This window comes from Diceros bicornis, chromosome 14, assembly GCF_020826845.1.
Source record: "Diceros bicornis minor isolate mBicDic1 chromosome 14, mDicBic1.mat.cur, whole genome shotgun sequence".
Lineage (NCBI taxonomy): Eukaryota > Metazoa > Chordata > Mammalia > Perissodactyla > Rhinocerotidae > Diceros > Diceros bicornis.
This window is the reverse complement of record NC_080753.1, coordinates 14790264-14817772: the sequence shown is the minus strand read 5'-3', so window position 1 is coordinate 14817772 and position 27509 is coordinate 14790264. Positions and strand designations below refer to the sequence as shown.

The following is a 27509-nucleotide window of genomic DNA, read 5'->3' as shown; positions in this document are numbered from 1 at the left end:
CTCCCTACACCATTGTAGCACGCCCCTCCCCCCCACCCCGATAATCTGTTGTAGGGTGAACTGCCACCCTTTCCTCCTTTCCTTCCCAAGGTCCCTGACAGCTGATCCTCCACTGAACACTCGAGGCACATACTGGGGGTACTTGAGTGTTTATCCACAACGTGGAGTCAGCATGTGTGCAGGAAGAGTGCAAGCTTTAAAACAGACCACTGCTCAAATCCTGATTTTCCACTTTTTTGTGTTACATTGGCTAATCAACATAACCTCTCTAAGACTCTGTTTTCTCATTTGTAAAGTGGGGATCATGACAGATACCAATCTGCTTGGCAGGGAGAGTTTAGTGAGATGGCAGATTTAAATGACCAGCACAAGACATTTCAATATCCTTTTCCCCTCCTACTAGGCACTGTGTAAAGGATAGCTTCTTCCCCAAGACTGTACAATCGAGACAATGAACAGTCTAAAGACAGAGTCTTTGCATGCCCAATGCTTTGCACAACACCAGGCACAGAGTAGATGCTCAATAAATGTTTATTTAATCAGCTGGCTAGAGAGTCATTGGAGGTTTGGCTCTGGGGTCGACAATCTCTGGGTTCCAATCTCCCCCACACTCCAGCTGATTTGGGGCAAGATGCTCAGCCCCTCTTAGCTTTGGCTTCCTCATCTATTGAGTGGGGATAACAGGATTGTCTCATGGGTTCTGAGAACTAAACGAGAAATAAATGGTAGCTCCCACTAGATAAAAAGAACTTTCAGAGAGGACATTAGGTGGGAGAATATAATCAAGTGCTAAATTGATCAGATAAATGTCAGACATTATGACTATTGAGCCCAATTGTGTAGAGTTTATGCTGCCATTAAAGGATCCTCAAAGGAAAATTGTTGCCAGCAGGGTAACTAGACAAAGTGGGAAACAGATGGTTTTACCCAAGCCACCTCCAGTCTTCCTTCTTGTCTCTGACCTCTCCCTCCCACTTCCCTCCTCACCTCACTGCTAGATGGTTCCAGATCCTACAGCATTTGGTGGCAGAGGTGGCGGCAGTGAGAAAGGGCTCTGGATCCTGGGCTGTGAGGATTTGGAGAGGAGAAAGGGAAACAGCACCTACTATCTAGTCCTGAGTGTCCCAATCAGTGGGTTCAGTGTATGAAATATTGATCCCCTCAGCCCTCCAGGAATCTGGGCAGCACTTGGGGGTCACCAAAGGCCCCACTAGTTGTCTTAGGCACCAAGAAATTCAGACAGTCACCCCAGCACACCGTTTGAATATTATTTTCTAAGTGTGCAAGAATACAAACAGAGCTTGAAATAAGCAATGACCCATTCTGATCCAGATGCCCCCAAAACACTTAAACCACTGAAACAGACAAGAGATAGAATTTTGATGAGGATCAAAGATGAGGTAATTTCAGGGCTGAAAGAGAGTCCTCTTGCCACCCACCACTAAGCTCCCCTGCCCCCAGTTCTGTAATTTTCAGGCAAAAGATTAAAAGCTTGCACATTTGGAAATCAAACCCTTTTCTCCTTGGAGAGAGAAAGAAAGAGAAGCTATGAAAAGCAGGAAAGCTGAGCCCCAAAGTCATAAGGGATTTGATGGAAAGGAGAAAGTGAACAGAAGTTGGAAGTCTGGCGGCCCCAGTAGCAAAGTGTCCCATTCTGTCCTGGTCATGGGCTTCTCTTCCCCCGGGTGAGCATCATACGTGGCCAGCCTCAGGAGGACCCTGATGAGCACTTTGTCCCTAGATTTTTGGACAAGCAAAGCCAGGTGAGATCACTGTGCCCAAGAGAGGTCAAGGGAGAAAGGGGCCAGGCCTGAGCTCTGAGTGATGACGTGGAGGAGTCTGGATGGGCAGAAAGAAGATGAGCCTGTTCTCCGGAGGATGTGGCTACCCTCTAACTCTCACTGAGTCTGTCCTAAGGGTCTTAAGTCAGACCTTTAGCCCTCTTACAGGGCCAGATATTACTGTGTTCCTTCTAGTACTTTCTATGACAGATATTAACTGATTGAGAGGTGTAGAAATCCTGCTGGCCTAATAATAATAATGATAATAGTAATAATAATTGCTTATATTTATTGAGCACTTACTATGGTCAGGACCTATGGTGATCGCTTCAGTTAATTCATTATACTTCTGTTCGTTATACTTCAGTTAATCTTCACAGTAATCCAATGAGATAGGGCCCTCGTTATGCCCATTTCATGGATGAGAAAACCAAGGCTTCTCAGCATTTCATGGATGAGAAAACCAAGGCTTCTCAGCAAGAAAGTGGTAAATTGGCATAAGAGCACAGGCACCAGAAGCAAGGGCAAGCATCAAGGTAAACAGGAAAAGAGGGGGTCTAACAAGGGAAACGCAGGGGCCAAGGGTACACCATCCCAACTCTGTCTTCTTTCTAGGACACAGGCAGGCAAGATGGAGAACCACCTGTCCCCTCTTCATTAAAAGAGAAGCAGCCCCTAGCAGAAAAGTTTGAGGTTGCCATTTGATGGACAGGCCCATGGAGGAGAGTGGATTCGATGATCACCTGTTAGGTTTGTGTCTGCAATAATAATTTCATCCACATAGAACACGCCCAGCTCCTGAGACAGTGGGAGGAGGTCAATCCGACGAACCCGCGCTGGGGAGCTTGCCAGAGGCGGCTGCAGATCCACGGAGCAATGCACACAAGTGTTCCAGAGGTCAGTGCAAGTGAATCGCCAGCTGCAAAACAGGCACAGAGAGGAAATGGGCCTCTCCGTGTGCTCCTGCAGGCCTCTCCCATTAGCGCTCCAGTTCTCGAGCCTGAGGGCCTGAGGACTGTGCAGGCAGGAGAGAGACCCCAAGAACCCCTGCATCCAGACAGTCCTGTGTGCCACAGGTACAAACGTCCATCCAAGACAGGCTCAGCTCGGCTTGTGATGTCACACCAGTGAGTCACATTTTAAGTCCATCATTCATTCATGACACTCCATGTGAGTAGTATTTTCAAATTACAATGTAATTGTGTGTCTTAAGCAGATCATATGTTAGGCTCTAACCACGGCGATTAGTACTCCTGGGCACTACCGAACTTGTTTAGGTTTAAAACCACTTAGAAAACTAGTAAGAGAGATGTGGAAAGAGCACTGAATCAAGGGATCAAGATGCCTGAATTTTTATTCCAGTCTTTGTTCACTCGCTAAATGTATTTTGGTGAATCACAAATTCTTGGCACTAATTTCTCTCATCTGTAATGTCAAGGAATGCTCTCTAAAATCTCTTCCCAATATGATGCTCCATGATTCTATCCCTATGAGAAATGTCAGACTCCTTCTAGAAAGTACTATATTCCTAACAACTACCTGCTCTTAAATCAAACTTCTTTGTCAAACAAAACGTGTTCACACCCCCAAGTTAGTATCCGAGGCCCAAATATAATAAAGAGTTAGTACCTTAGGTGGGCCACTGTCCTCAGGAGAGCTAACCATCCCAGCTGGCTGAAGTCCCCCCACACCTCCCCGCAGGGTAGCTACCTGTGGGGACTGGTCCCCTCGAGACTCCAGTCGCAGGTGATGTTCTTCTTAACGATGTTTTGAAAGTCGACTGTGAAGGACACGGTCACCTTCAGGATCTTATTCACTGGGCCTTTGTAGGCCATGCACAACTACGGACACCAGATAAGTGCTTCAGCTCTATTGGTGCAAGAAGCAGCCTTTCAAGCAACGTGTATGAGGAGAGTCCACCCCCCGAAGCCCTGCCTCAGGCTGTGAGAGAGAGAGCCAGCCCAGTTCCCACCCCCTAGAGCTCACCAGCCTAGCTGGAGAGACAAAGAGTTTAGAGTAAATTGTGATTTCTCTAACAGAGAGTTATTAAATGCCTAGCATTGTGCTTGGCAGTGAGGATTTTAGAGTATCTCAATCAGAAAACCCTTGTTCTGACCCCCTTACCTGTGCAACCTTGAGCAAGTCACTTAACCTCTCTGAGCCTCAGTCTTTTAATTCTTAACTCCCCAGCATCCTTGGTCTCTAAATTGTTTGGCACAAGTAGACTTGAGAGCAGGATTTTTCAACTTTGGCTCTACTGACATTTTGGACTGGATAATTCTTTTCTTTGAAGGACTATCCTGTGCATCGCAGCACGTTTAGCAACATCCCTGGAACCTACTCACTGGATGCCAGTAGCACTTCTCCAGTTGTGACAAGCAAAAATGTTTCCATACTTTGCCAACTCTCCCCTAACAGGAAAATCATCCCCATTGGGAGTCTCTGCTGCAGAAGAAAGGCTGGAAGATGGGCGGTGCCCCCACCTGAACCGTTTAGTCCCGCTCCCACTGCTGTTCAACTAAGAAAGGAACCGAAACCACTGCCATGAGGTCAGCCACCTGAGTGAGGCTCACGTTGGTTCCCAAAGGGCAAATGAGCTGCATTCTTTTATGAAGGATGGCAGAGCTATTGATGCAAAGGATATAAGAGGTATCCAAGAGATATCTCAGTCAATCCATCAATAACAATAGCAGCTATAACAAATAACAATCACTAGCCTTAACTGAGTCCTAACCACTGCACAAGCACTTTACTAGATTATCTCATGTAATCTTCACCAATATCCTGAGAGGTAGACCACATTATTACCCATTTTACAGGTGAGGAAACTAAAGACACTGAGGGCATGCAGGATGTACAGTCAGAATTCAAAACCAGATAGTCTGCTCTCCCACCTAGAGAGCAAAGAAAATATTGGAGCATATGAAAACTTCCACAGGTCTCACAGCTAATACAAAGGCATTTCCAGGTAACAACTAGCTAACGGAGGACCGGAGGTGTCTGTTCACACCGGAAACAGCAGTTAAGAAACCTAGAACCTCAGCCAGAAAAGCCTTGGGCAAATCACAGCAGTCACTCCTTTCGCTCCTATTTCTTCAGTCTCAACCCCAGAGAATAACCCGTCCCCACCCGCCTTGCCTGGACGCATGAGGCCTGCTACTTACATGTGTGTACTGATCTAGCCGGTAGCCCTTCTGGGCAGCCGGGGGTGTGAGGACAAGGTGTCGAGGCTGACGGAGGCTGATCCTCCCACAGAAGGGCTCTGTCCCACTAGTGAGGTCCCAATCAGAGCTGGAACCTTCTGGGCCTGGATGCGCTTCAGATAAAATTGGAAGAGAAGGGTAGATGTTAAATAGACAGAGCTTCCCAACGAGTGAGCAGGGAATGGATTATGGGTTCGCCGTCATATTGGCCCCTCAGCCTTTGGGCAAGCTGGGCAGGGCTTGGGGTGGCCGGCACCCCCCAGCTTGAAGGCTCTGGGTCCTGTCTGCCCTAGAGCATCAAAAATATATTATCATTTTCTATGTGTACCATGACATGGAAAACTGTTGAGAAGCAAAGAGACAAGGAGTGTCAACTGCAACTTAGTTCACCTTAGTATGTGTTTGTTTTTTTTGTGATGAGGAAGATCAGCTCTGAGCCAACATCTGTTATCAATCCTCCTCTTTTTGCTGAGGAAGATTAGCCTTGAGCTAACAGCTGTGCCCATCTCCCTCTATTTTGTATATGGGATGCCAGCACGGCATGGCTTGATGAACAGTGTGTAGGTCCGCGCCCAGGATCCTAACCTGTGAACCCCGTGCCACCAAAGCAGAACTCGCAAACTTAACCACTATGCAACCGAGGCCAGCCACTCACATTAGTATTTTAAAAACATACCTTCACATTTTTAGAATTTGTTAAGACTACTGCCTTATGTAATAATTCCTTTATTTGAGATGCAATTTGAATTAAACAAGAATTGTACTGTTTTATTGTTTCCCACCTACATCGTTTGCCCTTCTCCCATCGTCTGGCATGTGACACATCTCCTTACCTCTACCTCTCAGCATCCTTGTGTCTAACTGCTCCACCCGACAGCTCAGGAGGGATGCTTTTTCTTTCTCTGATACTCACACCAAGCAGCCCCCTCCCAAACACATAACCACTCTCATAACCACATAACACTCAGTGTCCAAATCCAGTTCCCATGTCTTCATTTGACTCTGTTAGCCCCTTGGAAAGGAAATGAAGATTATTCCCATTTTACAGAAAAAAAAAAGAGACAGAAGTCAATGATGGAGAAAAGAGTCAGAATTTGTCAAACCAGGGACAATACCTTCTTCAAATCCAAGCCGAAATAGAAGGTTAGCTGAAAGGGGTTCCAGTTTGCATTTGACTGCAAGTAACTCCTCGATGGCTGTTTGAATCTGTTAAAAAGAAGAACTACCAGGAGTTCATCCCGTAGGCATATTTGGACTCCTCCATCCCTCACCTCTCCTTATTTGAAGAAGGTTCCCACCTGATGGGCTGTAGCATTTGCAGGGATTGGCTGGCTAGAGACATTGTCCCAAGTAAGGAAGAAGTTCCCTCTGCCAGACACAGTCAGCATCTAAAAAGTCAAGAGTGACAGGACTAATGGATGTGTGTGGATTAAGCCAGAGAGACAGTCTAGGAACATAGGACATACTTCCTCAGCTTGTTATTGTCTTCTTATTATAATTTCAATTTTTTAAACTATCATATAGAAATTTCTGGAGAACACAAGTGTCATCACCTAAGACTTTTCTTGGAATAATATACGCACATATGTCTGTCTCCCTATTTACCCATGCTACCTCCCCACTTCTCTTTCAAGTGTGAGACTTAAATGTTGCCATTGACTGGCCCACTTGCAGCCCTTCTCACCAAGGACTCTCTCCCGGGGTGGCCTGGTGGGCAGAAGCAGCCACATGGCATGCCACACTCTCTCAGAGGCTTATTCAATCTCTGCTTTGCTTTCAATACATTCCCTGCCAGGCACATTATATTTTTGTTATGGGGTAAGACTTATCTTTTATCACTTGTTATTTTTAATCTCTTATATCACCTGTCATTTTCTACTTTCTTCCATGGTTATTTGTGTACATATTTTACTATTAGGCTGTAAGCTTTAAAGGGCCAAGTCCATATTGGTCATCCTTGTACACCAAAAAGTGAACAACGAAAAGTACACCAAAATTGTTCAACAAAAATATGGGGCACAACTGAGAGACCCAAAGGTCTTGACCTTTACAAAGTAGACTTAGAAAACACAGCATATGGGGAAATAGGACCTGAATTGGTCAAAAAGCTATGTAATCTGACGTGCATGTACACATACGTGTGCACATAGGTAGGAGTGGGTGTCCAGATGACCTTGTCTCTACTTTGGGGAGTAAGTTTCCAAAAGAAGATTTACTTGGAACTTAAATTCCTAAAACCAAATCCACAAGTAAGGTCATCTCCATAGTAAGACTTTGCATTTTTTTTAAATGTCCTCACAACACTATTGGATAGATACCCTATTTCTCCAGCAGCAGAGTTATCATTACAACTCAAGTCTCCTGGCTCCCAGCTAGTGATCCTTCCACTGGGAAAGACTATATTCCTTCCAGAATTCAGCCTCTGAACCAAACCCCATGGGACAGGGGAGAGACACAGACCTGGATTTCCGGAAGTCTCTGAGCATGGGTTCGGATCTGATGCTTCTCCCGGAGGTAAGTGCTGACCACATCGGGATTCAGCCAGGTGTTGTGGATCTGAACCCCAATTCTCATTCCCTTGCTGGGGGCTCTCCCATGATGCTCTGCTTCCAGGTAATACCTGGCTCCACCGAACAGCTCCAACTTGGGGGTCTTCTGTTGCCAGGTCCCTTCATTCCCATTCTGCTCCCAGGAGTCAAACCAGTCGGCAGTGCCCACCATGATGGAGGCCACTTTCACCTGTGCCCCAAGAGACTATCATGATCAACACTATGACGTTTCTGGGCACGTCTTTCTCAAACAGTAAGTGTCTAGACAGCTACTAACAAGGAGTTTTTGGATCTGTCTGCCTTTTCCAACAAGTCAGCCCAGTCACACTAGGGCCTGTGGCTGTTTACGCTACTCCACCCCTCCTTCTCTCTCTCTCTCTCTTTCTCAACTGAATAGTATTCAGATAAGGCTGGATGGGCCACATTTAGAGCAGAAACAGCCAACCCGAAACCCCAGGTTTACATGATGCTGTGGATAAAGTAGTATTAAGCCCTTCAAGAAACCTAGAATGACTTGACCACATCAAAATCTATGATGTTTCTCTAGCCAACTAGCAAAGCAATTTCATAGAAGCATATTAATAATTCGAGACAAAGATATTGTGGTACTTTGTCAATGGCACTAGTGAATTTTGGCTGTTTGTTAAAAGCACCTTTTCTTATCCTTCAAAGCTGATCAGGAGATTCCTACATAAGACTGGCTACATCCCTACCCAAAATTAGTGGAAAAGGCACAAGTTTTGGAGTCAGACAAATCTGGGTTTGAATCCTAAATATGCCTCTTATTATCCAAGTGGCCCTGGATTGTCCATACAATCCTTCTAAGCCCCAGTTTCCTCATCTGGATAACGGAGCTAAATATACAGTGCTCACAGAGATGATGTGAAGACTAGAGACAAGGTATATAAAAGATGTAGCATAATGCCCGGCTTACAGTAAGTGCTCAATAAACAGGCCAACACATTCAGCCACATTCTTTTTCAACAGTTAAAATCATGTCAATTATATCTCAATTCTCAATTTAAAAAAATGAAACATCCCCCACACACACACACACACAAAACATTAAAATCCCTGGTCTTAGTAGCGAGTTACAACTGTTAGTAGAACATGAGAGCTTTAGTTTTGATTCTTTTTTTTTTGTTTTCGGGAGTGGAGGACTGGGGACAAGAAAAAGGAAAATGATAGGAATGTGAATACCTTGGTCCTTGGGTCCTCTGACCGACTGAAATACAGCACAGCTTGGCTGTCTGCCTGGATCCAGAAAGTGTAATTATTTGTCTCTGGGGCCACAAAGAACCCACTGAGCCGAGCTCTGTAAAGCAGAGGAACACAGAGGAATGAGAGCAGCCAAGGCCTGAATCACTGACCCAGCAAATGGCTGCCCTTGGACTTTATTTTTCTTTATGGTCATGAGGAAGAAACACTGACTCTTGTGCCATGTGATTGGCCAGAGTTCTCTGGAAACAGCTATCCTGTTTCCAGACGAGGTGCCTGCCTCATCTCAGTATCTCAGGCCATCTCTTCACACCGGCCACAACTCCCCTGCAGTCTCATCATCTTCAAGAAAAGTTGTAGCCGCAGCACAGGGCCATCTGGAGGCTTAGCTGAGAACATCTACCTAACACAGCCAGTGCAGGGCCTGGCCCATGGGAGGAACTCAGTCAATAGTAAGTATTATTCCTATTATTAGAAATAAAGAGAGATCACTGATTAGAACTAATTTGACTTGGTCTAGAACTCTTGTTCCTTGTCACCTACTCCAACACATTCATACGTCATGAGGTATATTGGCTCACCCATCTGGCCGATGTCAGACATTAGCCGTTTTACATGTGTGCGCGTGTGTAGCTGTAAGTGTATGCAGATAATCATAAATTAGCAAATATGTTCCCTGCCAAACAATCTTACCTTGCTTCTGAACACATTGTGCAGTTCTTTATGAAGGGAGTAAAGTGATAGAGCTGAAATGGCCCCAAATGATATCAAGAGGGGCTTGTCTCTTTCCTCTCCCTCGTGGCAGACACTAACTTCATAGAAGCGGAAGTGCGTCTGCATGAGGTTCACAATACTGGTGTGTCCTCTTTACAATACCATATTCCTATGGGTAAAGAATGATGTGTCTCGTGATGTGGCAGAGGTGGACTTATGGAGAAATCACAAGACTTGAAATCAGAACAATTCAGAGCTTGGTTCTGTCACTTGATAATTGTACAAGATTGGAAAAACCACTACCTATCGAAGACTACAGTTCCTCATCTGCAAACTAGGTTATAAATATTCCCTCAGTTGCTGTATGTCATGAAGTGATATACCTTAGAAAGCCTGGGACATAGTAATAAGTCAATACATAAGAGCTGAACTGAATAAGAAGATCAGGAAACACGCCTGGATGCACTGAAGGAACTCCCTTCACGCTGTCTTGCCTTGCTCTGTGGCTGTACATGTGCCTGACGAGGCTGGTCACTCCTCAAGGATAATGGCCTTGCTCTAGACCTTCTGACTCTCACAATGCTGAACATGGTGTTGTGTTTAATATAGGTGGTCAGCAAACAGATTTTACTTGTTTGGGGTTTGTTAATTAAATGATATTTCACACGCACAAAAAAGGAATTTGCTCTGAGCTTACCAGATACCTCAACACCTGCAGAGTATTTTTCCAGTTAAAAATAATAGGGTTCACAGAGAAAAGTCAACTGAAGGTGTCAACAATTACAAATTAAAAGATATGACCTGCAACTTTGAAGAAGATGGCAGGCAATTTTATGGAACATTTTAAAAATAACCTTATTTTTTTTAAACATTTAAGATAAAGTGTAATGACCTAGTACTAGAGACAGATATGACTAAGACAATGATTAAACTACCTCAATAAATACCAAGAAGATTTTCTGAAAATAGTTTTGAAAATAACTATTTAAAGGTGCATCATTATAATAATTTATCAATCAATAAATATTCCAGTGTTTTTATTTAAAAATTTTGAATTTTAAAGAAATGAATGTCAGAAAGAATGGAAAGAGTTATTATCTGGTTGTGTCTCCTCAAAATGGCAAAGAAACATACCCTACAGGTTGTATCACACAGTCAGAATGGCCTGACTCTCTCCTTAACACTCCTAACACACTGAGTATAGATGAAAAGTTTTCCTTTGAACATTACTGATGGTCCTCAAAAACTGTGATAAAGATACATTATTAGGTGTCACAAGGGACCACAAATTATTGCCACTTTAAAACCATATATTGGTGGTTAAATATCTAATTAGCCAGGCTTCCAGGACAATAGAAACTCTATTCTGTTCACAGGTTTCCTTCCCTGCTTGGCCTCTTCAATGTCTGAAATTCCCTGAACAGGAACAAAGCCTTTCATTCCATCATTGAATTGAAGTTTAAAATGGCCAAATCCTTGGAGAGGTCACAGATTGGCTGGAATTCACACTCAGGAGTCATGACCAGCCTCTTTGAGAAGAGTTTTGAAAGAAGAGATCCATCACACAGTAAAGGATCCATCCCTCTCTCTATATATATATATACACTGAAAGCACACTAAGGAAAGTGTGTCTAAGCAATTCTCTAACTACTTATATCTTTAAGCCTATGTTAGAACACTAGAAATTTTGGCCACATCCTTGGAGGGATTAAAAAGACTCAAAACAACACTAAACAGGAAAACCGTAATCACATTGCAGTCACTACTACAGAAAACCATGTCTCCCAGAGCCCACAGGAGGTCTCCCTGCTATGCACCAGCCATTGAGTTGACCTTCGGCACTGGGTGGTCATTCCAACAGAACTGCGTGCTGTCCAGCCTTTGCTCTCTCATGTGCCCAGAGGGCAAATGCTTGCGTCTTCTTTGTCATCGGCCAGATATTAATTTCGTCTCTCAATCATGTACCTGCAGCAAGTTTCGCCCTGCTCTCTACCCACTCTCCTGTCCTACCTAGTTCAATTTTCCAATTAATAATAGTCATCTTCAAAGCAGATTGTAAACTAAATTGTTGAAAATATAAATTTTACCTACTGATCAAAACTTATAGTGCACCTATAAAGGGCCTGTGGTACACTAGTGTGACCAACACCAGTTTAGAACAGTGGTCCAACTCTGTTGTGGTTGAACTGGTGGATGTTATCAGTTTTCCCCTGGAAATCTCCTTGCTTTCTTCTCTGTCTCCTAGCCTCACCTAGGCTAGTGACATGGACTGCTACTTTTCCCACAACATACCTGAAAGGTTGCCCTTCCTTTGACCAAAATCCAAATGGAGAACTGGCATTAGGGACAATCTGCCACCTGTACCCAGGGGTGGCTTCAGTCAGGTCCAAGCCCTCAGCAGCATCTCCAACTTCAAAGAGAAGTCCTCGATTGCCTGCAAGACATGCATATGTTGTCAACATCAGGGGGTTCCTCCCCAGATCAGGGAACCACTTTACCGCAGATTACAGAGTGAAGACGATCCAGGCACTATCTAGAAAGGTGAGTCAGCTGAGACACAGAGGGAGGGTGTATAGATAATACAAATGTTCTGGAAAGCAGAAAATGCTGCTTGGTGTAGGGTTTAGCCTCTTGGAAAGAGAGACTTGATAAGGAACAGCAGGGGAAATATTCTCAGAGGAGTAGGGAGCCTTTTTTAATGGGAGTGCCTGGAGAAGAGGACCAAGTCCTAGAGAAAATGTGCAAGAGTAACCAAATGCTCCTGGAGCCCCAAATGGACTTCAGGGTCTTTTAAGGTCCAGTTCAGCCTAGGAATTCTATTCCCTAAGGCCCCTTTCTCCCAAAAAATTGGGAATCTTTAAATTTTTCATGTCATGGCCTCAATTTGTGAACCTGCACATAGAACAAATTATGTGGCATGCTGCTACTACATGACATTTTAAATTATGCTGTACTTATTAATTTGTGTTTTATATTAAGCAAACCCTGAGACTAAAGGCATGTGTGCAATCAATAGCGGATACTAACTTGGGTTGAGAGTAAAAGTTCCGGGAACATACATTTGTGGGTTCAGATTCCATTTCTGCCACTTCCTAGATGTGTAACTTTGGGCAAATTACTCAATGCCTTCATTTTCTCATGCATCAAAATGGGGCCAATAATACATAGAGATAATATGCTAAAGATTAAGGGAGCTTGAGTTACATGTCAATTATATCTCAATAAAGCTGGGGGAAAAAATAAAGCCAACCTGACAATTCTGGCAAAAAAAAAAAAAAGACTAAAGGAACTTGAAATATATGCACAAAGAACCTGAAATATAGTAGGCACCCAATAAAGGATAGCTAAGGTAATTATCATTATTTTAAACTGCTTCTGTTGTTCCTTCTTAAATTCTAAAAGGAGAAATAGAGGAGGAAGCAGCAGAAAAATAAGAGCATATTTTAAGAATATTACTTTAAACCAGGTTTTCTCAACCACAGCACTATTGGAATTTGGGCTGGATAACCCTGTGGTGAGGGCTGTCCTGTGCATTGAAAGATGTTTAGCAGCACCCCTGACCTCTCCCCACTAGAGGCCAGTAGCATCACCATCACTGTCCCAGTTGTAACAACCAGACATCACCAATGTCCCCTGGGGACCACTGAGAAGCCCTTCTTTACATAATAATTTGCCCCATTTCTATGGAAGAAATTTCAAAAGCTCTCCATAAAGGACATTATTAACTCTCAAGAACAGCTGCATTCAGGAAATTATCCTACCACAACCCAGGTAGCTAAAGCAGAAACCATTCAAAGCAGAGCAGGCTCCCTATTTCCTGACACAGGAAATGCTTTCCCTCCATCACTTGCTTCAGTAGTTTTGTTTCCTTGGATGGGACCTTTCCCTGAGCAAAAACTGCAGATCCAGGACCTGGAGGATGCTCAAGTCAAATCTTTCATGCCTTTTCACTCCTGAATGGCCTTTCTTTAGAAAGAGTTCTCCCCCTGCTGGGCAACTTTCCTTGTAAGCACTGAGCCTCTGAAGATGAGCTCACTGCCTAGAGTTGAAGCATGAAGTCAGCCCTTGTGGGGCAGGTAAGGAATACAGACGTGCAGCCTGTGGCTCCCAGCTGCGTAACACTCCAGCCACCCTTAATCCCTAACTACACTTGAACCTCCAGTTCTAATGCTTACCAGGAAAGTGCTCCAGTGTGCACTTTTAATTTGCAGCCATGAGGTGGAAGTTTTAAACAGAGGACGGGTGGAACCCTCCGCCTTGCCTGCTCCGTTTCTGCTCACTTAGGCATAAACTGGTGGCAACATCACAATACATTCCGACATTTCAAAGTAGAGAACAGCTTCCCACAGGGAAGAAAAAGTATCATTTACATGCACCCCATTGTGCCCCACTCTCTGGCCTTGTCTAATGCAGTCATTACAAGCATAGAAGAGCGTGCTCTGATGCTCCCATCTTCTTAGACAACGGGCATGCAGCTGACCCATAGCATGAAGGGAGGCAGCTTAGGGGTTTCCTCTAGTAGTTGTAACAATGTCTCGATTACATTTATGCTTCCTGGGTCATGGTCTCCGCTGAACCCCGCTGGCCATTCATCTGGCTGGGGCTAGGAGCTCAGTGTCAATAAGCATCTGAATAAAGCTAAGAGCCTCTCTGAAATGAAAACACTGACAGCGGTGTCATGGGCTCACTGAGCTAACCGGTCAAACAGATGAGACAGAATTCAAACACTTTCATTTCTACTTCCCATCCCCTCGTGGCTAAAAATGTAACCGGAGGTCGTTGAGCAGCTGCAGTGACTTCCTTACCTGCCTGAGGAGCAGTGAGCCTTGCACCTTTTCCTGGAGCCCTAGTGGTGCACTCAATCTTCCTGGGAGAGACATGTCTAATGTCACATGGAATGCCTGAGGAGAATGTTAAAAATTAGATATGGATTTCAATATTGATATCAATATAGATATACAGATGTGACGGCAGGACCACAGGACCGCACTGAAGTACACAGGCTCCTATCCTAAGGCAAAGGGCTGGAAGTGGATAGCATAGCAAAAATTGTCACCTCAATGGAAAGAGACCAGGAAAGGGAGAGTGCAGAGTAATGGAACACAGGGCAGCTTATAGTAATCAGAAAGAAAGTAACATTATGCAATGCCGTTTACTAAAGATGATTGAACCACTCAGCTGTGCTTGGGAGGGTAGGTGTGACATGAGAGTGTGAGGACATTTTCCTGCATCCTTGGTGTCACCAACTAGAGGAGCATCCCACCTGGCAGAACAAAAGGTTCTACACGGGTATCACAAAAGGGTTTGCCAAGGGGGCATTCTAGAAGAATCTGCACAGCAAATGCCTGCCCTCTTCTGCTTGTCCATATAGAGAGGGCTAATGGGGGAGAGTGGGGAGAGGGATTGCTTTTTAGTAGGAGCAGATCTTTGTGAAGAGGCAGATCTACTTTTCCCTTGTCTTCACTCCCAAGATGGGGACACCCAAGAGAATTGCCCACGAATTGTTGGTGTGTCTATGGGACCTCTGATTCCTGTTGCACATTTGCAGAGCTGCAGGGCTGTAGTCCTACCTGGTCCCCACCAACACAGGTAAAAGATCTTAGGGCAGGGGGGCATGATGAGTCAGAAAAAGAAAAATTGCTGCCCCCACCCTCTCCATGCCATAAGAGATACATGATCTCCTACAGCTTTTAAAACCATGAACTATCTCCAGCCGTTTCCACTTAGTTACCTGCAATGGTAACCTGGGCGGGATTGTCAAAGAAGTCTCCTGTAATCGTGATGTCTGTTCTTCCCCCAAGGCTTCCAGTCTCTGGAAACACAGATAGTATTTCTGCAAGAGAAAAAAAAAAAGGTAAGCTTCTGAATATAGACCAGGATGTGACCCAGATAATAATATAATAATAGAAGCTATTAATAATTTATTTCTTTAACTTTCTAAGCCCAGCAACAGTTGGAATTTTTCTAATAATAGTCATTTAAAAAATGCACATAATAAGAAAAGGACCCATATATAATAATATATATTATACAGGATCAATATTTTTAAGGAAGAGGAAATGCAGTCGCTCATGGTGTCTGCAAAAACCTCTGCATACCCTGACGCTTTCTTAGGAAATCTGTCTCCTGACCTCAAGTAGTCTATTTACGAGCCACAGAACAACAGGTTATACTTTACGGAAGAATCAACTTCGGATGCACCAGGCGAGGTTTCAGTTCACCCATATGAGTCTGCAATTTGCTCTAAGCAAAAGAACAAATTACACTGCCTCAGTACCCTTCCACTCCTCCCCATCCTGCGTGCTCCTTCCTGCCGTGTGCACGCAGCACCGCATACTCAGGTCTTCCAAGCTGCCTCCTCGTGGCTTCAAAACCCTACAGTACGATGCCACATATTCTCAAGAATTTAACTTTTTCTATCCTTTCCTCTCCTATGCTCAAACTTGGACAATTTTAAGTTTCATTCCCTCAAGAGGAAAGAGGAGCCATGTTCTCTGATAAACCAAAGATGTGAAGAATCTAATCATGAATGGTTACCACTTCAAGGGAATTTCTTATATAATTTCACCCATGAGACAAAGCAGAGGAGATATTTGGGGGCAAAAATTGATCCTTCACACTTGAATATCAAAATTCAACACTAATATATAACCTCCTTCTTTTAACCTACTATTTTATAACCCTTTCCAACATTCACGGAGCACCTACGATGTGGTACTAGGGATACAGAGACAAATACAAAATAGGTCCCGTCCTCAAGGAGATGAGAATGGTAAGGAAGGGCAGGTACACAAAAGTATAATTATCGTTGGTCTAGTGAAATTAGAGAGAGCGTGTGAAAGTGCAGAGGAGAGGTTTAGGAGTGGGGTGGGGGTATGGTGGAGTAGAAAGAAATTTCTGAAATGACATCTAAGCTGAATCTTAAAGGATGAATTAGAGCTAGCCAAATGAAAAGGAGAAAGAAGAGAAAGGGCTTTTAAAGCAAGTGACAGCCTGCGGGTAGAAAGAAGGAATTGTGCAGTGCGTTTAAGTGTTGTTGGAGTATAAGAGAGAGAAGGAGCTGGAGAAGCAGAGAAAGAAGGAGATCAGAAGCTTGTACTATTTCCTGCAGGGGATGGGAAGCCATTAGAGGATAGTAGCAGGGGAAAGGCATCATATGTCTCGACACCTGATGTCGAGAATGGTGGTGGCTATACAGAGCATGGATCAGCAGGGGACAAAAGGCAGGTTGGGGGCCCCTGAGAAACCATTGCACATACCAGGCTGAGATGATGGGATCATGAATTAAGGCAGTGGTTGTAGAGATAGAGTAGATACATCTTCAAGATGTATGTGGGAGGTAAAATTGCCAGAAATTCGTGATTGAATGGATGTGGAGATGAGAAGAGTGGAAAATCTTGGATGAATCTCAAGACTCTTGCTCATCTACTTCTTCCGACAACTTTTGGAGTTAGGACAAACACCGTTTTGTCCAGTTTATAGATGTCTACAGCTCTGAAAGTCCAAATGACTTAGCCAAGCTCAACTAGTAATTGAATGCCAGCCCTCGAGGAGCTCAGCCCAGAGCTCTTTGCAGTTGCCCATCCCCTCTCCCCACAGCCTCCTCTGCTATGAAAAGGTTCTGGCCTGAGAGGCCTCATCCCAAGAAGACACTGACACTGGAAATATGAAATAGCTGTGTGATCAGAGGTACCTGTGAGCCTATCTGGCATTCAGGGTTCAATATTGATGAGCAGACTCACAAAGAAGCTTGGGAAGAGGGGCAAGGAGAGTATACTTCCCATAGTATATTGGTTCCATGCACAACATTTGGAATTAGATCTGGACTTTCTAGAACTAGGACCTTTGCACAAATGCCTCTCTGAGTCTGTTTCTTCATCTGTAGAATGAGGCTATCATTGCCTATCACATCGCTGAGTGAAATAAATATCGAGATTGTATGTAAAACACTCAACAAGGGCCAGCCATTCTTCTTGCTGCTGTCACTACCACCATCACCCCAGGCGCTTCTTCAAACTTACTCTAAAAGAGACTAGTTACACTGTTTAAAGAAAATAAAGGCAAGTGTAGAAATTCAGCTTTTGCAGAATTAGGCTATCTGGAGAGTGAATGCCATTTTCCCCACGACCTACGGAATTTCTCGCACTTTTGGCAAAGGTAGATTCTGCTGCCTCTGGAATCTGAACCAACCTCACAGGCATTTATTCAGTGGCTCTGTGATTGTATTCGAGCCTAGAATCTAAGTGCTCTTCTTCAGTAGTCAACGTTCTATTACTGAATTGAGTTCACAATTTCATGCAAATTTTCAATTTTCAGCATTCATTTTTTAGTGTGGGGGTCTACTTATCAGATAGCAACACAGTAGTTTAGCATCAGTACCAGCAAGTCATAAATTGTTGAGTGAATGCTCAGAGGTGACGCGTTAAAGTAACTGGAAAGATGTGCTTTCAGATTTTTCAGTGCCACCTCTTTTCTGTTATTTCTCAGAACATAGAACAAGGATGATTCCCCTTTCATTCAGTCTCTATTCATGGACTTTAAATCGAAGTCTATGATCAAGCCTTTTTTATTATAGAAACCAAAGCTGATATTCATACAAGCAGCTTATTCTCATCCAAAAGCAAAGGGTCATCCATGATTGGAGGGCCACCGTCATATGTTAATGGTCATAGAGAAATGGCCAGAGGAAAAGGAAGTGAGGGCATAAGGGAAGGACTGAGGAGTTCGGGGTAAAAGGAAACAGTACCTGAGTAGGTCTGGTACAGGAAAAGGTCCTGTTTAGCACTGATCAGCCAGGCAGTCTTGTGCACCATTGACCTTCAGAAAAGACAAAGTTGTATTTTGGATGAAAAGAGCATCTAGGATTGCATTTTTGAAATTGATTTCCTGAAAGGCAGATCATGGACTAACCTGTAGTGCCCTTTCAAACAGTTTGGATACCAGCTCTCTTTGATGACCAGAGAATGATACCAAGGGGACAAAGTTTGTTTTCTGATTTAGAAAATTTTTGTTTGGGAATCATAATACCCTCTTCACAGCGTATCACAAGCATTAAACGGAATGATGAATGTGAAAGTGTCTGGGATGGAGCTGGCCTATAGTAGATGCTCTCTATATATTCATTTTATTCTCTCGTAAATTAAAGAGAGAGACAGAGAGAGAAAGTCTCCATACTTTGGACTGTGTGGCTGTAGTTAATGCGTCACTAGCACCACATGAAATTCATATTAGCTGGACAATGCACTTTTAAGGAAAACACCTGACAAATTATATAGTGGCAGAACTGAGGTAAGTCATATAGAAATGCAGAATCCTAATTTATCTCTCCAAAGCTCTATAAAATTTGGACCCTTTCCATCGTAAAGGAGGCATTTCCTGGAATACTACAGTGTATTTCATGGAGCTATGTACTGTTGTAAATTTACAGTATTGTGAGATTACTTAAGAGGCAATTCCCAAAATTCTGTACCATCACCACATTAAAATATTTACATTGCCTCAAGATGAGTGCATAGAACTCAATTATACTTACCCAAGTAAAAGAAATCAAGCAAGTACATGGGGTTTCATTATTCTACGCTGTTCATGTATATTTGAAATTTTCCATTATAAAAAGTTAAAAAAAAGTAAGCAAGATGAGAGAGAGAGAGATGATATAAGATGAAAATAAATTTGCTTACTCTCAGGTACTTACTTTCCTTTGTTAAACACTGAGAAACTAACATTCTGGGAGCCTGTAACAAAAAGAAACAGACATTAACGTAGGGTCTGCAAGAATTGCCTGGGCCAGGCCATTGCTGCCATAAACCCAAGGACTCCAGATATCACCAAGTTATCAATCTGTAATTTCTCTAACAGTGCCCAAAATAAACACCTCCCAGACCTAGCACCATCAGTAATGTTGACGTCCAAGAATAAAAGGATAAATTAGCAGTGCATAGTGGGTAAGAGCCCAGACTTGGAGTTAGACTAAGCATGATAAATCCTGCTCCACTGGTATTAGTTTTGATTTTCTCACGTGTAAAGCAAAAATAATTCCACCAACCTCACAGGCTTATTGTGAGGATTAAACTAGTTTATATTTAAGCTGCTTCGTATAGTGTTTTTTCAGGAGTTCTCAACAAGTGATAGTTATTGTTATCATCCTCATGAGAGCCAATGCTTGAAAGAGTTTTTTTCCAAATACAGAGAAAGAAATGGATAAGACTTTAAAATTATGTTACTTCTCACACAGACCAATGTAGTTGCCTTCCACGCGGCACTGCAGAGTCCCAAGACCGTGGTCTTCCTGAAAAGGATAGCTAGGGAAACAACCCAAAAACAGAGGTGAGAATTACCAGACAACTTAGTTAAGAAGTTCTGACTCTTTAGCCAGGAAAGTAAAAAATAAAATAAAAGGCAAATTAGCCAGAGAAAATTTGTAGGCTCATTGGGGCAAATGCTTAGAGTAGTACTAACTAGACTTGTCATCAATATACGTTACCAGTTGAACACAGTGAGAGACAAAATTTAACTCACTCCTAACCTCCACTCAGTCCTTTCTTTCCAAAACCTATTATATGACAAGTATAGCAAAACTCTTACCAAAAAAAAAAAAAGTCTATCAAGTGTGAACCCAAAAAAAAGGACAATCCTGAGCAACAATCTGAAGTTATCAGGAAAAACTACATGATAGAATTTGGCTCTGCTAAAAGCTAGTCCCAAAAAGCTAAGCCATGTAGTATAATTCTGTGACTCCTCAGAGGAGGGTGAAGCTACCCCGTCCAGGGTGAAGTGAAAATCCAGAAAAATGTTGGTTATCTGAACTGTGAGCATGTAGCCACTCATTTAAAAAAAATGTAGTTGTTGTTTCCTTTGGCTAGGCTTTATAGCATAATAGTGGTTAAGAGCATGAACTCTGGACTGGTTAGTTGGCCCGGTTCAAATCTCAGCTCTGCCACTTGCTCTTTGTGAGACCTTGGGCAAATTACTTAACCTCTCTGTGCCTCAGTTTCCTCATCTGTAAAGTGAGACCAATAACTGTATATACTCACAAGGTTATTGGCTGCCTTAAATGTAAAGCATCAGAGCAGGGCTTGGCCAATAGTTAGCAGTTAGTAAGTATCAGCTATTTGTTTTCAAGAAAGGTTTCAGAGTCCACTTCAATTTGCATTTTGAATCAATTACTGTGTCTTTTCCAATAAGTCTAAAGATAAGGCAGTCAACAGTTATGGGTGACTTATATTAAAAAATAGATGTGTGTGTGTGTGTTACACTCACGTGGAAGAACCAAAAGCATATATGTTTGCAAGAAACACTCACCGGCTTCCTGTCTGCCTGTTTACAAGAGAGCAAGGAGTGACCCATCTTTCTCCTTGAGCTTCCAAGATCAATGGGCTGGATAAAAAATGGAAACAAAAGACACGAGACAATAGTACAATGCACCCAGCAAATATTCCTTGCAAAACTTAGAGGAAACATTTTTATGAACATTCCCCTCTGAATTTGTGGGACACCATTGCAGGTGGCTGAAGGTTGTCCCCTGAGGAGATGTTTAATCAAATTCTCAGCCTGAAGGCAGGGGTGCACAACAGCGTTTCATGGCCCACCCTTTCACACTGCATTTCCCCTTTCCTGAAAAATCTTCCTCATCTCCACGTTGGCTATATTGGGTCTACACAGCTATTGTGGAGTTTCTGCCTTTGTTCTTCCCTTCAAAGGCTGTTATCTTAGACCAACATTGAGATGGGACCAAGTAGTGAATATGGCATATTGTCAAGGATGTACTTGGGGCTTCTCTCCTCCACAGGAAGAGTAATTTCCCTTCAAGATAAGTTGACCATTACTTAATGCCGGAAATGTAGATCCTGAGAGTAGTCAAATCTTGTTCTCTTCAACTAGAGCAGAATCAAAGAGATGGAACAGAACAGAGGAGGACACCCCTATCCTGTCTAGGAGTGAAAGAAAAATTAGACACAGTATAAAGACTCTACTCAGCTGAGCATATAGTAAGATTATGCTCCTTCTGCCGTATAAATCCTCACTATAATTGCTTCATATGTGGAATAATCCCAGTTGCTAGGGGCTCCCCACAAACACAGCTTCATCACTCTCCCTCGTATTCTCCTCTCTCCCTAGCAGAGATGGCTTCACAGCACCACTTCCCATTTAAAAAGTCTCCAGTGAAGAAAGTCATGTTGACATCCCAATCATTCCCAGAAATCATTAAAAACTCAACGGCTTTCACACCTTCTTCCACGTTTTCCTCTGATCACACCATTAGAATTTCTAAATGCACAAATGGATAAGAACCAAACGAGGAAGTTATAATGCTCCTTTGGGTTCACACATCATTTTACAAAGACTTTATTTTGGACTAAGAAACAAGTGGGAGAAGAGTGAGCCTCAGAAAAGAAAATCCACAGATGCAATTACAGCACAATTCACACTGATCCCAGAGTGACCAGTTGGCAGTAAATAAATGGACCAACTTAATCGACCAGTCACAATTACATTAACAAAGTTTGCTGAAGCCCGGCTCACCAGGGACCATAGCTGCAAAGAGGAAAATGGCAATTCTGTGCCAACTGCTTACAGTTTATTGCTATCAGGGAAGCTGGCCCTAGGAAGCGATCCAGCTTGTTTGTAACTAGTCAAACACAGAAACAAACACAAGCTTACCTGTCAATGTACTCGGCATCAAAATCAAAGGTTTCTGATCTTCCAGTGATAATCCAGCCGTACACTTGTATTACTTTTCCTGTTTTAAGAAGATTTTTAAAAAATCTAATATACTTAGTTCAAACTCTAAATGTATAATGTAAGCTGTATTTCTTTTCAGTTATATCTAGTCAATATGGGTAAGCCAGTCAAAAGTCAGAATATTAACACTTTTTTATAAACTGTACAACAGGAAAGGCTCACCAAGTATGACCCAGTGATTGATATTACACATTAGAAAGTCTACAATAACCAATTATTGCAATCATAGAGTTAATCATCCACGTATGGAGGATGGAAGAAATAACGGGTCTCCCTCACAGTCCCACGAGGCGTGAGGCTTTCAAAACGAAGGGGCTGGTTTCCACACTCTGCCCTGATCCGTTCTCTTAGCTGTGTGTAGACCATCTACCCATCGTGGGATTTAAGAACAGTGTGGATTGGGGTACTCCACATTTCATGAGACTTTCCTCTGGACTTTTGCTAATGTGGACACACGAGGAGGCTCATATCACAAATCTGGATGGGTATTCAAGGATACTAAACTTTTTTCCGTATCTCAGAGTACAAAAGATAAATGTCATGAGTGACCCAAACGGACAGGAACTAAGAAAGAAGAGCACGAGATAGCAACAGAGGTATAGCTTAAAGGATTGGCAATTGCACATCTCATCCATTCAACAAATATGCTCATTTTCAAAGACAGAGCAAATTAGAGATATGCAAACATTTGGTGTCTGCCTTGCTCACTGATAAATGGATGACTTCTACTGCTGGGTCTCCTCTAGGTGATTTGTAGGGATTTCCATTGGGTAACAAATTTTTCCCTAACAGTTCCCTCTTTTGAGTTCGCAAGAATGGGAGGGCAGGCATCAGCAATCCCCTTTCAGCAAGGTGCGCTCTCAGTACTACCCCCACCGCCTCTGCTCGTAGGAGGTGGGAAAGAAATCTAAAGTAACTCTTTCTCAGAAAGAGTTTGGGGGCCCCTACCGGATGCTACATGAACTGATTTCTTCCATAGTTGAAAAACACCTAAACTCAGTTCTGTGGAACTGCGTGAGGCAAAGTTTAAAGCAAACGTCCCATAGCAAGGTGATGTAGTTAAAGTTCACCACACTAACCACAACCTGGAAACGTGTGCCTTCCAGATAATTAGAGAATTTAACTATCTAAGCTGTAATCTTCCAGCCTCACAATGTTGAGAGATGAGAGAGGCATTGGTTAACGGAGTTAAAACCCCAAAAATGGAAGAGAAAAGGGCGCCTATGGGGCTCATGTGGTCACTGAATTCAGAGGACTTTGAATCCCTTCAGGTCCACATTTAGGGCCACAAAAGAGCATTACCGAGAAGTTATTCCCTTCGCATTACTGTTTTATTAATACGCAGTGCCTTTCACCTGCAATCATTGAATAACTGGCACTAAAACAATGGGAACCTTCCAGGAAGTATTAGAGCCACTTTACAGATGAATGGGTAGAAAGAGAGGAAACCTAGAGACTTAGACAAAGGTCAGAGAATTAACAAAAGCCCAGAGTCTGAAGTTCTCTGCTACTATTAACAACTGGCAAAATAATTGCCCTTCATTTTAGTAGGGCTAAATTATTGATCTCCTGGCTTTGGAAGACATGATTTCTAGCTTTGATGGGCATAATTTTGAAAACTATTAACAAATTATAGAAATTAGCAATTCCTGTGGGGTGGTTTTTTCATTATTATTATTTCATTTCAAAGAAGCCCAACAGAGGCTGAGAAATGGCTAAGCCAGATCACGGTGGTGCTGGGGGATTCTGAGTCACAGTGGAGGACTGTTAACCACAAACAGAAATTCAACTGCTCATAAAACGTCATCTCTCCTGTCCCCACCACCTCCCCCATCTCCCCAGTTGCTACTCTGGGCAGGCATCCCAAATAAAATGAGAGTAATCCTCTGGAAAGTGATTTCAAAGACGTAGCCATGTGGATCCTGCCTGGAGGGACCACTCCAACCAGGCCGGCCACCAATCATCCCCCTAGAAGGTGGAGGAGACAGTGTGCTAAACTCGAATTCAGTGGGAGAAACGGGCTTGACAGATCTAGGTGCCAGGTGACATCCCACTTCACACCTCTAAAGGTTGGCTCCTTCCTCCTCCCTCACCCTAACAAGACTTCTGCCATCTAAACAGGAGCTTTCCAACACCAGAGCAGCAGGGACCCAAACATCTGCATGTGATTTTCACAGACCGCATCTCTTTTCAATAAAATATTATTATGTCTTGATTATTCAGACAAATGGAAAGGAACAGATCTATGAATAACCTGCACTAATAAGATAAAGCTGAAGTCATAGTCTTCAGGATATAATTTAAATACACACATACATAATCTGCATCAGTACACACACACACAAACACACACACACAAACGTGCAAACACTTTTTAGTAATTCAGGTATTTATTTTGACATTCCTGAGCAGTCAAGCCATTGTAACAACTTGGTCAGTTTATGCATTTAGACACAACCACATACAAAAATTTAGCAACTTGTATTCCCATACTTATATCGTCTGGAAAACCTGAACAAATGAAAAACTTGAAACAGGTGTAGGAATTTGCCAAGAATCAGACAGCAAGTTATATATAATCCTAGCTGTGTTTACTACTTAGTTTTAAGGCAGGTTTAGCAGTTCCTGAATCCATTTCTTAGTCCGAATCCCTTTTTTTATGTAAATCCCCCAGCTGTCTCTCTCTTCTTCTCTTTTATCCTCCTGGCCTTTGCATATCTGTGGCTCCCTAACTCATAAACAAACACCCAGGATAAGGATCAGGGTTAATGCCCTTCCAAGTGGTACCCAATACTGCTCAACACAGGACAAAATGTTGGGTCTATGGGCCCACTCTGCATCTGACCATCTGGGTTCCAATCTCAGCTGCACTCTCATTAGCGGTATGACTTTAGCCAAGCTACTTAACATTTTGGTATCTCATTTCTTCATCTGCAAAATGGGAATAATAATAGTTCCTATATCACTAGGTTTTCATGAGGATCTAATAAGACAATACAAGCCAAAAGCTTAGAACAGAACCTGGCTCACAGCAAGGTTCAATAAAGGTTTGCTATTAGGTGGATGATTACCAAGTTAAGAGCGATAATGATTTCTATCTCTTCCATTCTCTGGCAGCACCTGGTCTGAGTTTGCTTGCCTCTTTTTCTTTTCATGTTTGGATTCCTTTTGTCGTCAGTGAAGTCACAGAGTACAAGTGCCCAGAAGTGAAGCCAAACCAGGTTAAAAATGAATCAGAGGTTGACACATTTTCCAAACAGCACCAGAGAAGAAGCTAAATGTTCTCCTTTGTAGAGACCACTCACCTGGGTAGAAGAGTTTGCAATAAGCTTTGGCTAAGGGATTCATAATTCGTCCTACATTAATAGGAGATTTCTTACCTGGAACTCCACTTGGTGGATTAACTTGGTAAACAATGGGTGTCTGTGCCCTGGAAAACTGTTTAATAAATGTTATCATAAGTGAGCATTTCTTTAGAACATCACAATCACAAACACAAGAAGCACAAGTCATTCTTAACGGAGCATTCATCTAAGGTAGTAAATGGTTACATTTCCTAAAATCACCTTACAGCTATTTCTTTTCATCTTCATAATATTTCCATGAAGCAGAGATGACAGATATTATTATAGTTCTTCCATAGATGATGTAAAGGGAATTTGATCAAGGTCATATAGCTCTCTCTCCTGCACTGTATCACCCAAACCGTGGCAAGCCTGTTTCTACCTGCCCTCCTGCCATACCCAGGAACAGCTTTCCCAAAAGGCAAAGTAGGCAGGCCATGCTTTAGAATACCAACCTTTAATTCCATTGTTGTAAACTGATATCTTGGGATCTTGAGGGTTTTTAATTTTTTTCTAGATAAGACTTTGTTTATTTAAAGTGAAAGGATTGCAATTTAAATTATGATCAGCAGCACCTTGGTAAGGATTAGCAAGCTACAAAACATTGGAAGTGGGTAGGCACAGAAGTGAGGTGTTTGTTGGGAAAATGGAAGGTGCCTGTTGGGAGGAAAATGATTCAAATGATTCAGGGAATGAGAAGCAACATTACTCTGAGAAGAAGTAAAACAGCATTGACGGGAGAGGTGGGAGCCTGTGAAAGCCTGGTCATGGCACTCCAAATCTTCTTGTGATGCCCCCTCCCCCGGAAGCACATTATCTGTTAACCACAAGCTCCAGCAAGTCAGGGACAATGCCTGACTCAGTCGCTGTAGATCCCTGTTTATAGCCTGGTATGTAGAAGACATTCAAATTTTTGTGAATGAGTAGAGTGGCCACATCTGAGATGCCTGATATACTGTCTAGAAGCAGAAGGGAGAAAAAGACAATTTCAGGAATTCCATCTCACCTATAAGAATCTGGGTTAGTTCAAGATTAGGGCATTTCAAAGTCAAGGGCAGTGTAAAGAAACAAAGTATAAAGATGGACTAACCAGGCCAAGGTTTGACCCCTGAGCTAATGACTCACCCAGGAAAAGACTTAGTCTCCCCCTCCTGCTCCTTTCCCCTCAACCTCCTCAAGACACCTAGGTCGCCTTCATTCCCCACAACCTGCAGGGCTTCCCATCTGCAAAACAAATGACAGCAAATTGTTTTGCTTGGTCTGCTTCCAGCACCCAGGAGTCCACCTCCCCAGAGACAATATCACCCAAGAATAACTCCCTGGTTAATCAACAACCCTAATCAGACATTGAGAATCCATAGACATTTCAACAAAGCTGATGGCAGCTTGGCAAGTGTGGGTTTTCAGTATTGATCCACATGCTGTACAGCCTGCCATCAACAGCCAGCCTACTTTCCTCCCCTCCTAAAGGAAAGAGTTAGAAGGTAGTTCACAGAAAATATGTATGGTCAGGGGGTCAAAATAAGAATGCTGTGACCTCACCGATTGAGAGCTGACTCTGATCTCACAAGATAAAGATTAATGCAAGTCCACAGGCACCTGCCAAACACACAATCCCCACCTGGCCTCCCAGCCTTCTACTGCACCCAGGCCCTCACCACTCACTGTGACGCCCTTTGTACCGTTGTCATTTCACCGGAAATTTTATCATAGGAGCCTCATGAAGTAGAGTGGTGGTTATAGCCCCTTCTCACAGATGTTAGAAACTGATGCAGATGGAACAACTGAGTTTAAACCAAATAAAGTAACATGCCTCTCGACTGCCAACTTGAAATATAAGACCCACCACTCAGTCTGTAAGCCTTCCACCAGAAGTGTGGGGGGAACGGAATGATGCCTTCATCGCTCCCTCCCAATCCCTCAGATTGGAGCGTGGGGCAGGCTCAGAGGTAAACCTCA

General features: G+C 43.0%; 1 protein-coding gene across 1 annotated transcript in view; it reads right to left on the bottom strand.

The window, feature by feature from the left end:
• PKHD1 (PKHD1 ciliary IPT domain containing fibrocystin/polyductin) overlaps nt 1–27509 on the bottom strand; it is a 415790-nt gene that overhangs the window by 381588 nt on the left and 6693 nt on the right. Inside the window, exons 5-20 of the mRNA XM_058554174.1 lie at nt 25587–25644; nt 22126–22204; nt 20767–20841; nt 19702–19766; nt 19160–19199; nt 18212–18282; nt 15197–15298; nt 14271–14366; nt 11758–11899; nt 8734–8848; nt 7445–7723; nt 6283–6372; nt 6100–6190; nt 4946–5088; nt 3492–3622; nt 2525–2700 (exon numbers count right to left, since the gene is read on the bottom strand). Of these exons, the coding sequence (XP_058410157.1) occupies nt 2525–2700; nt 3492–3622; nt 4946–5088; nt 6100–6190; nt 6283–6372; nt 7445–7723; nt 8734–8848; nt 11758–11899; nt 14271–14366; nt 15197–15298; nt 18212–18282; nt 19160–19199; nt 19702–19766; nt 20767–20841; nt 22126–22204; nt 25587–25644 (1753 nt within the window). The remainder of the gene's footprint in view (nt 1–2524; nt 2701–3491; nt 3623–4945; nt 5089–6099; nt 6191–6282; nt 6373–7444; nt 7724–8733; nt 8849–11757; nt 11900–14270; nt 14367–15196; nt 15299–18211; nt 18283–19159; nt 19200–19701; nt 19767–20766; nt 20842–22125; nt 22205–25586; nt 25645–27509) is intronic.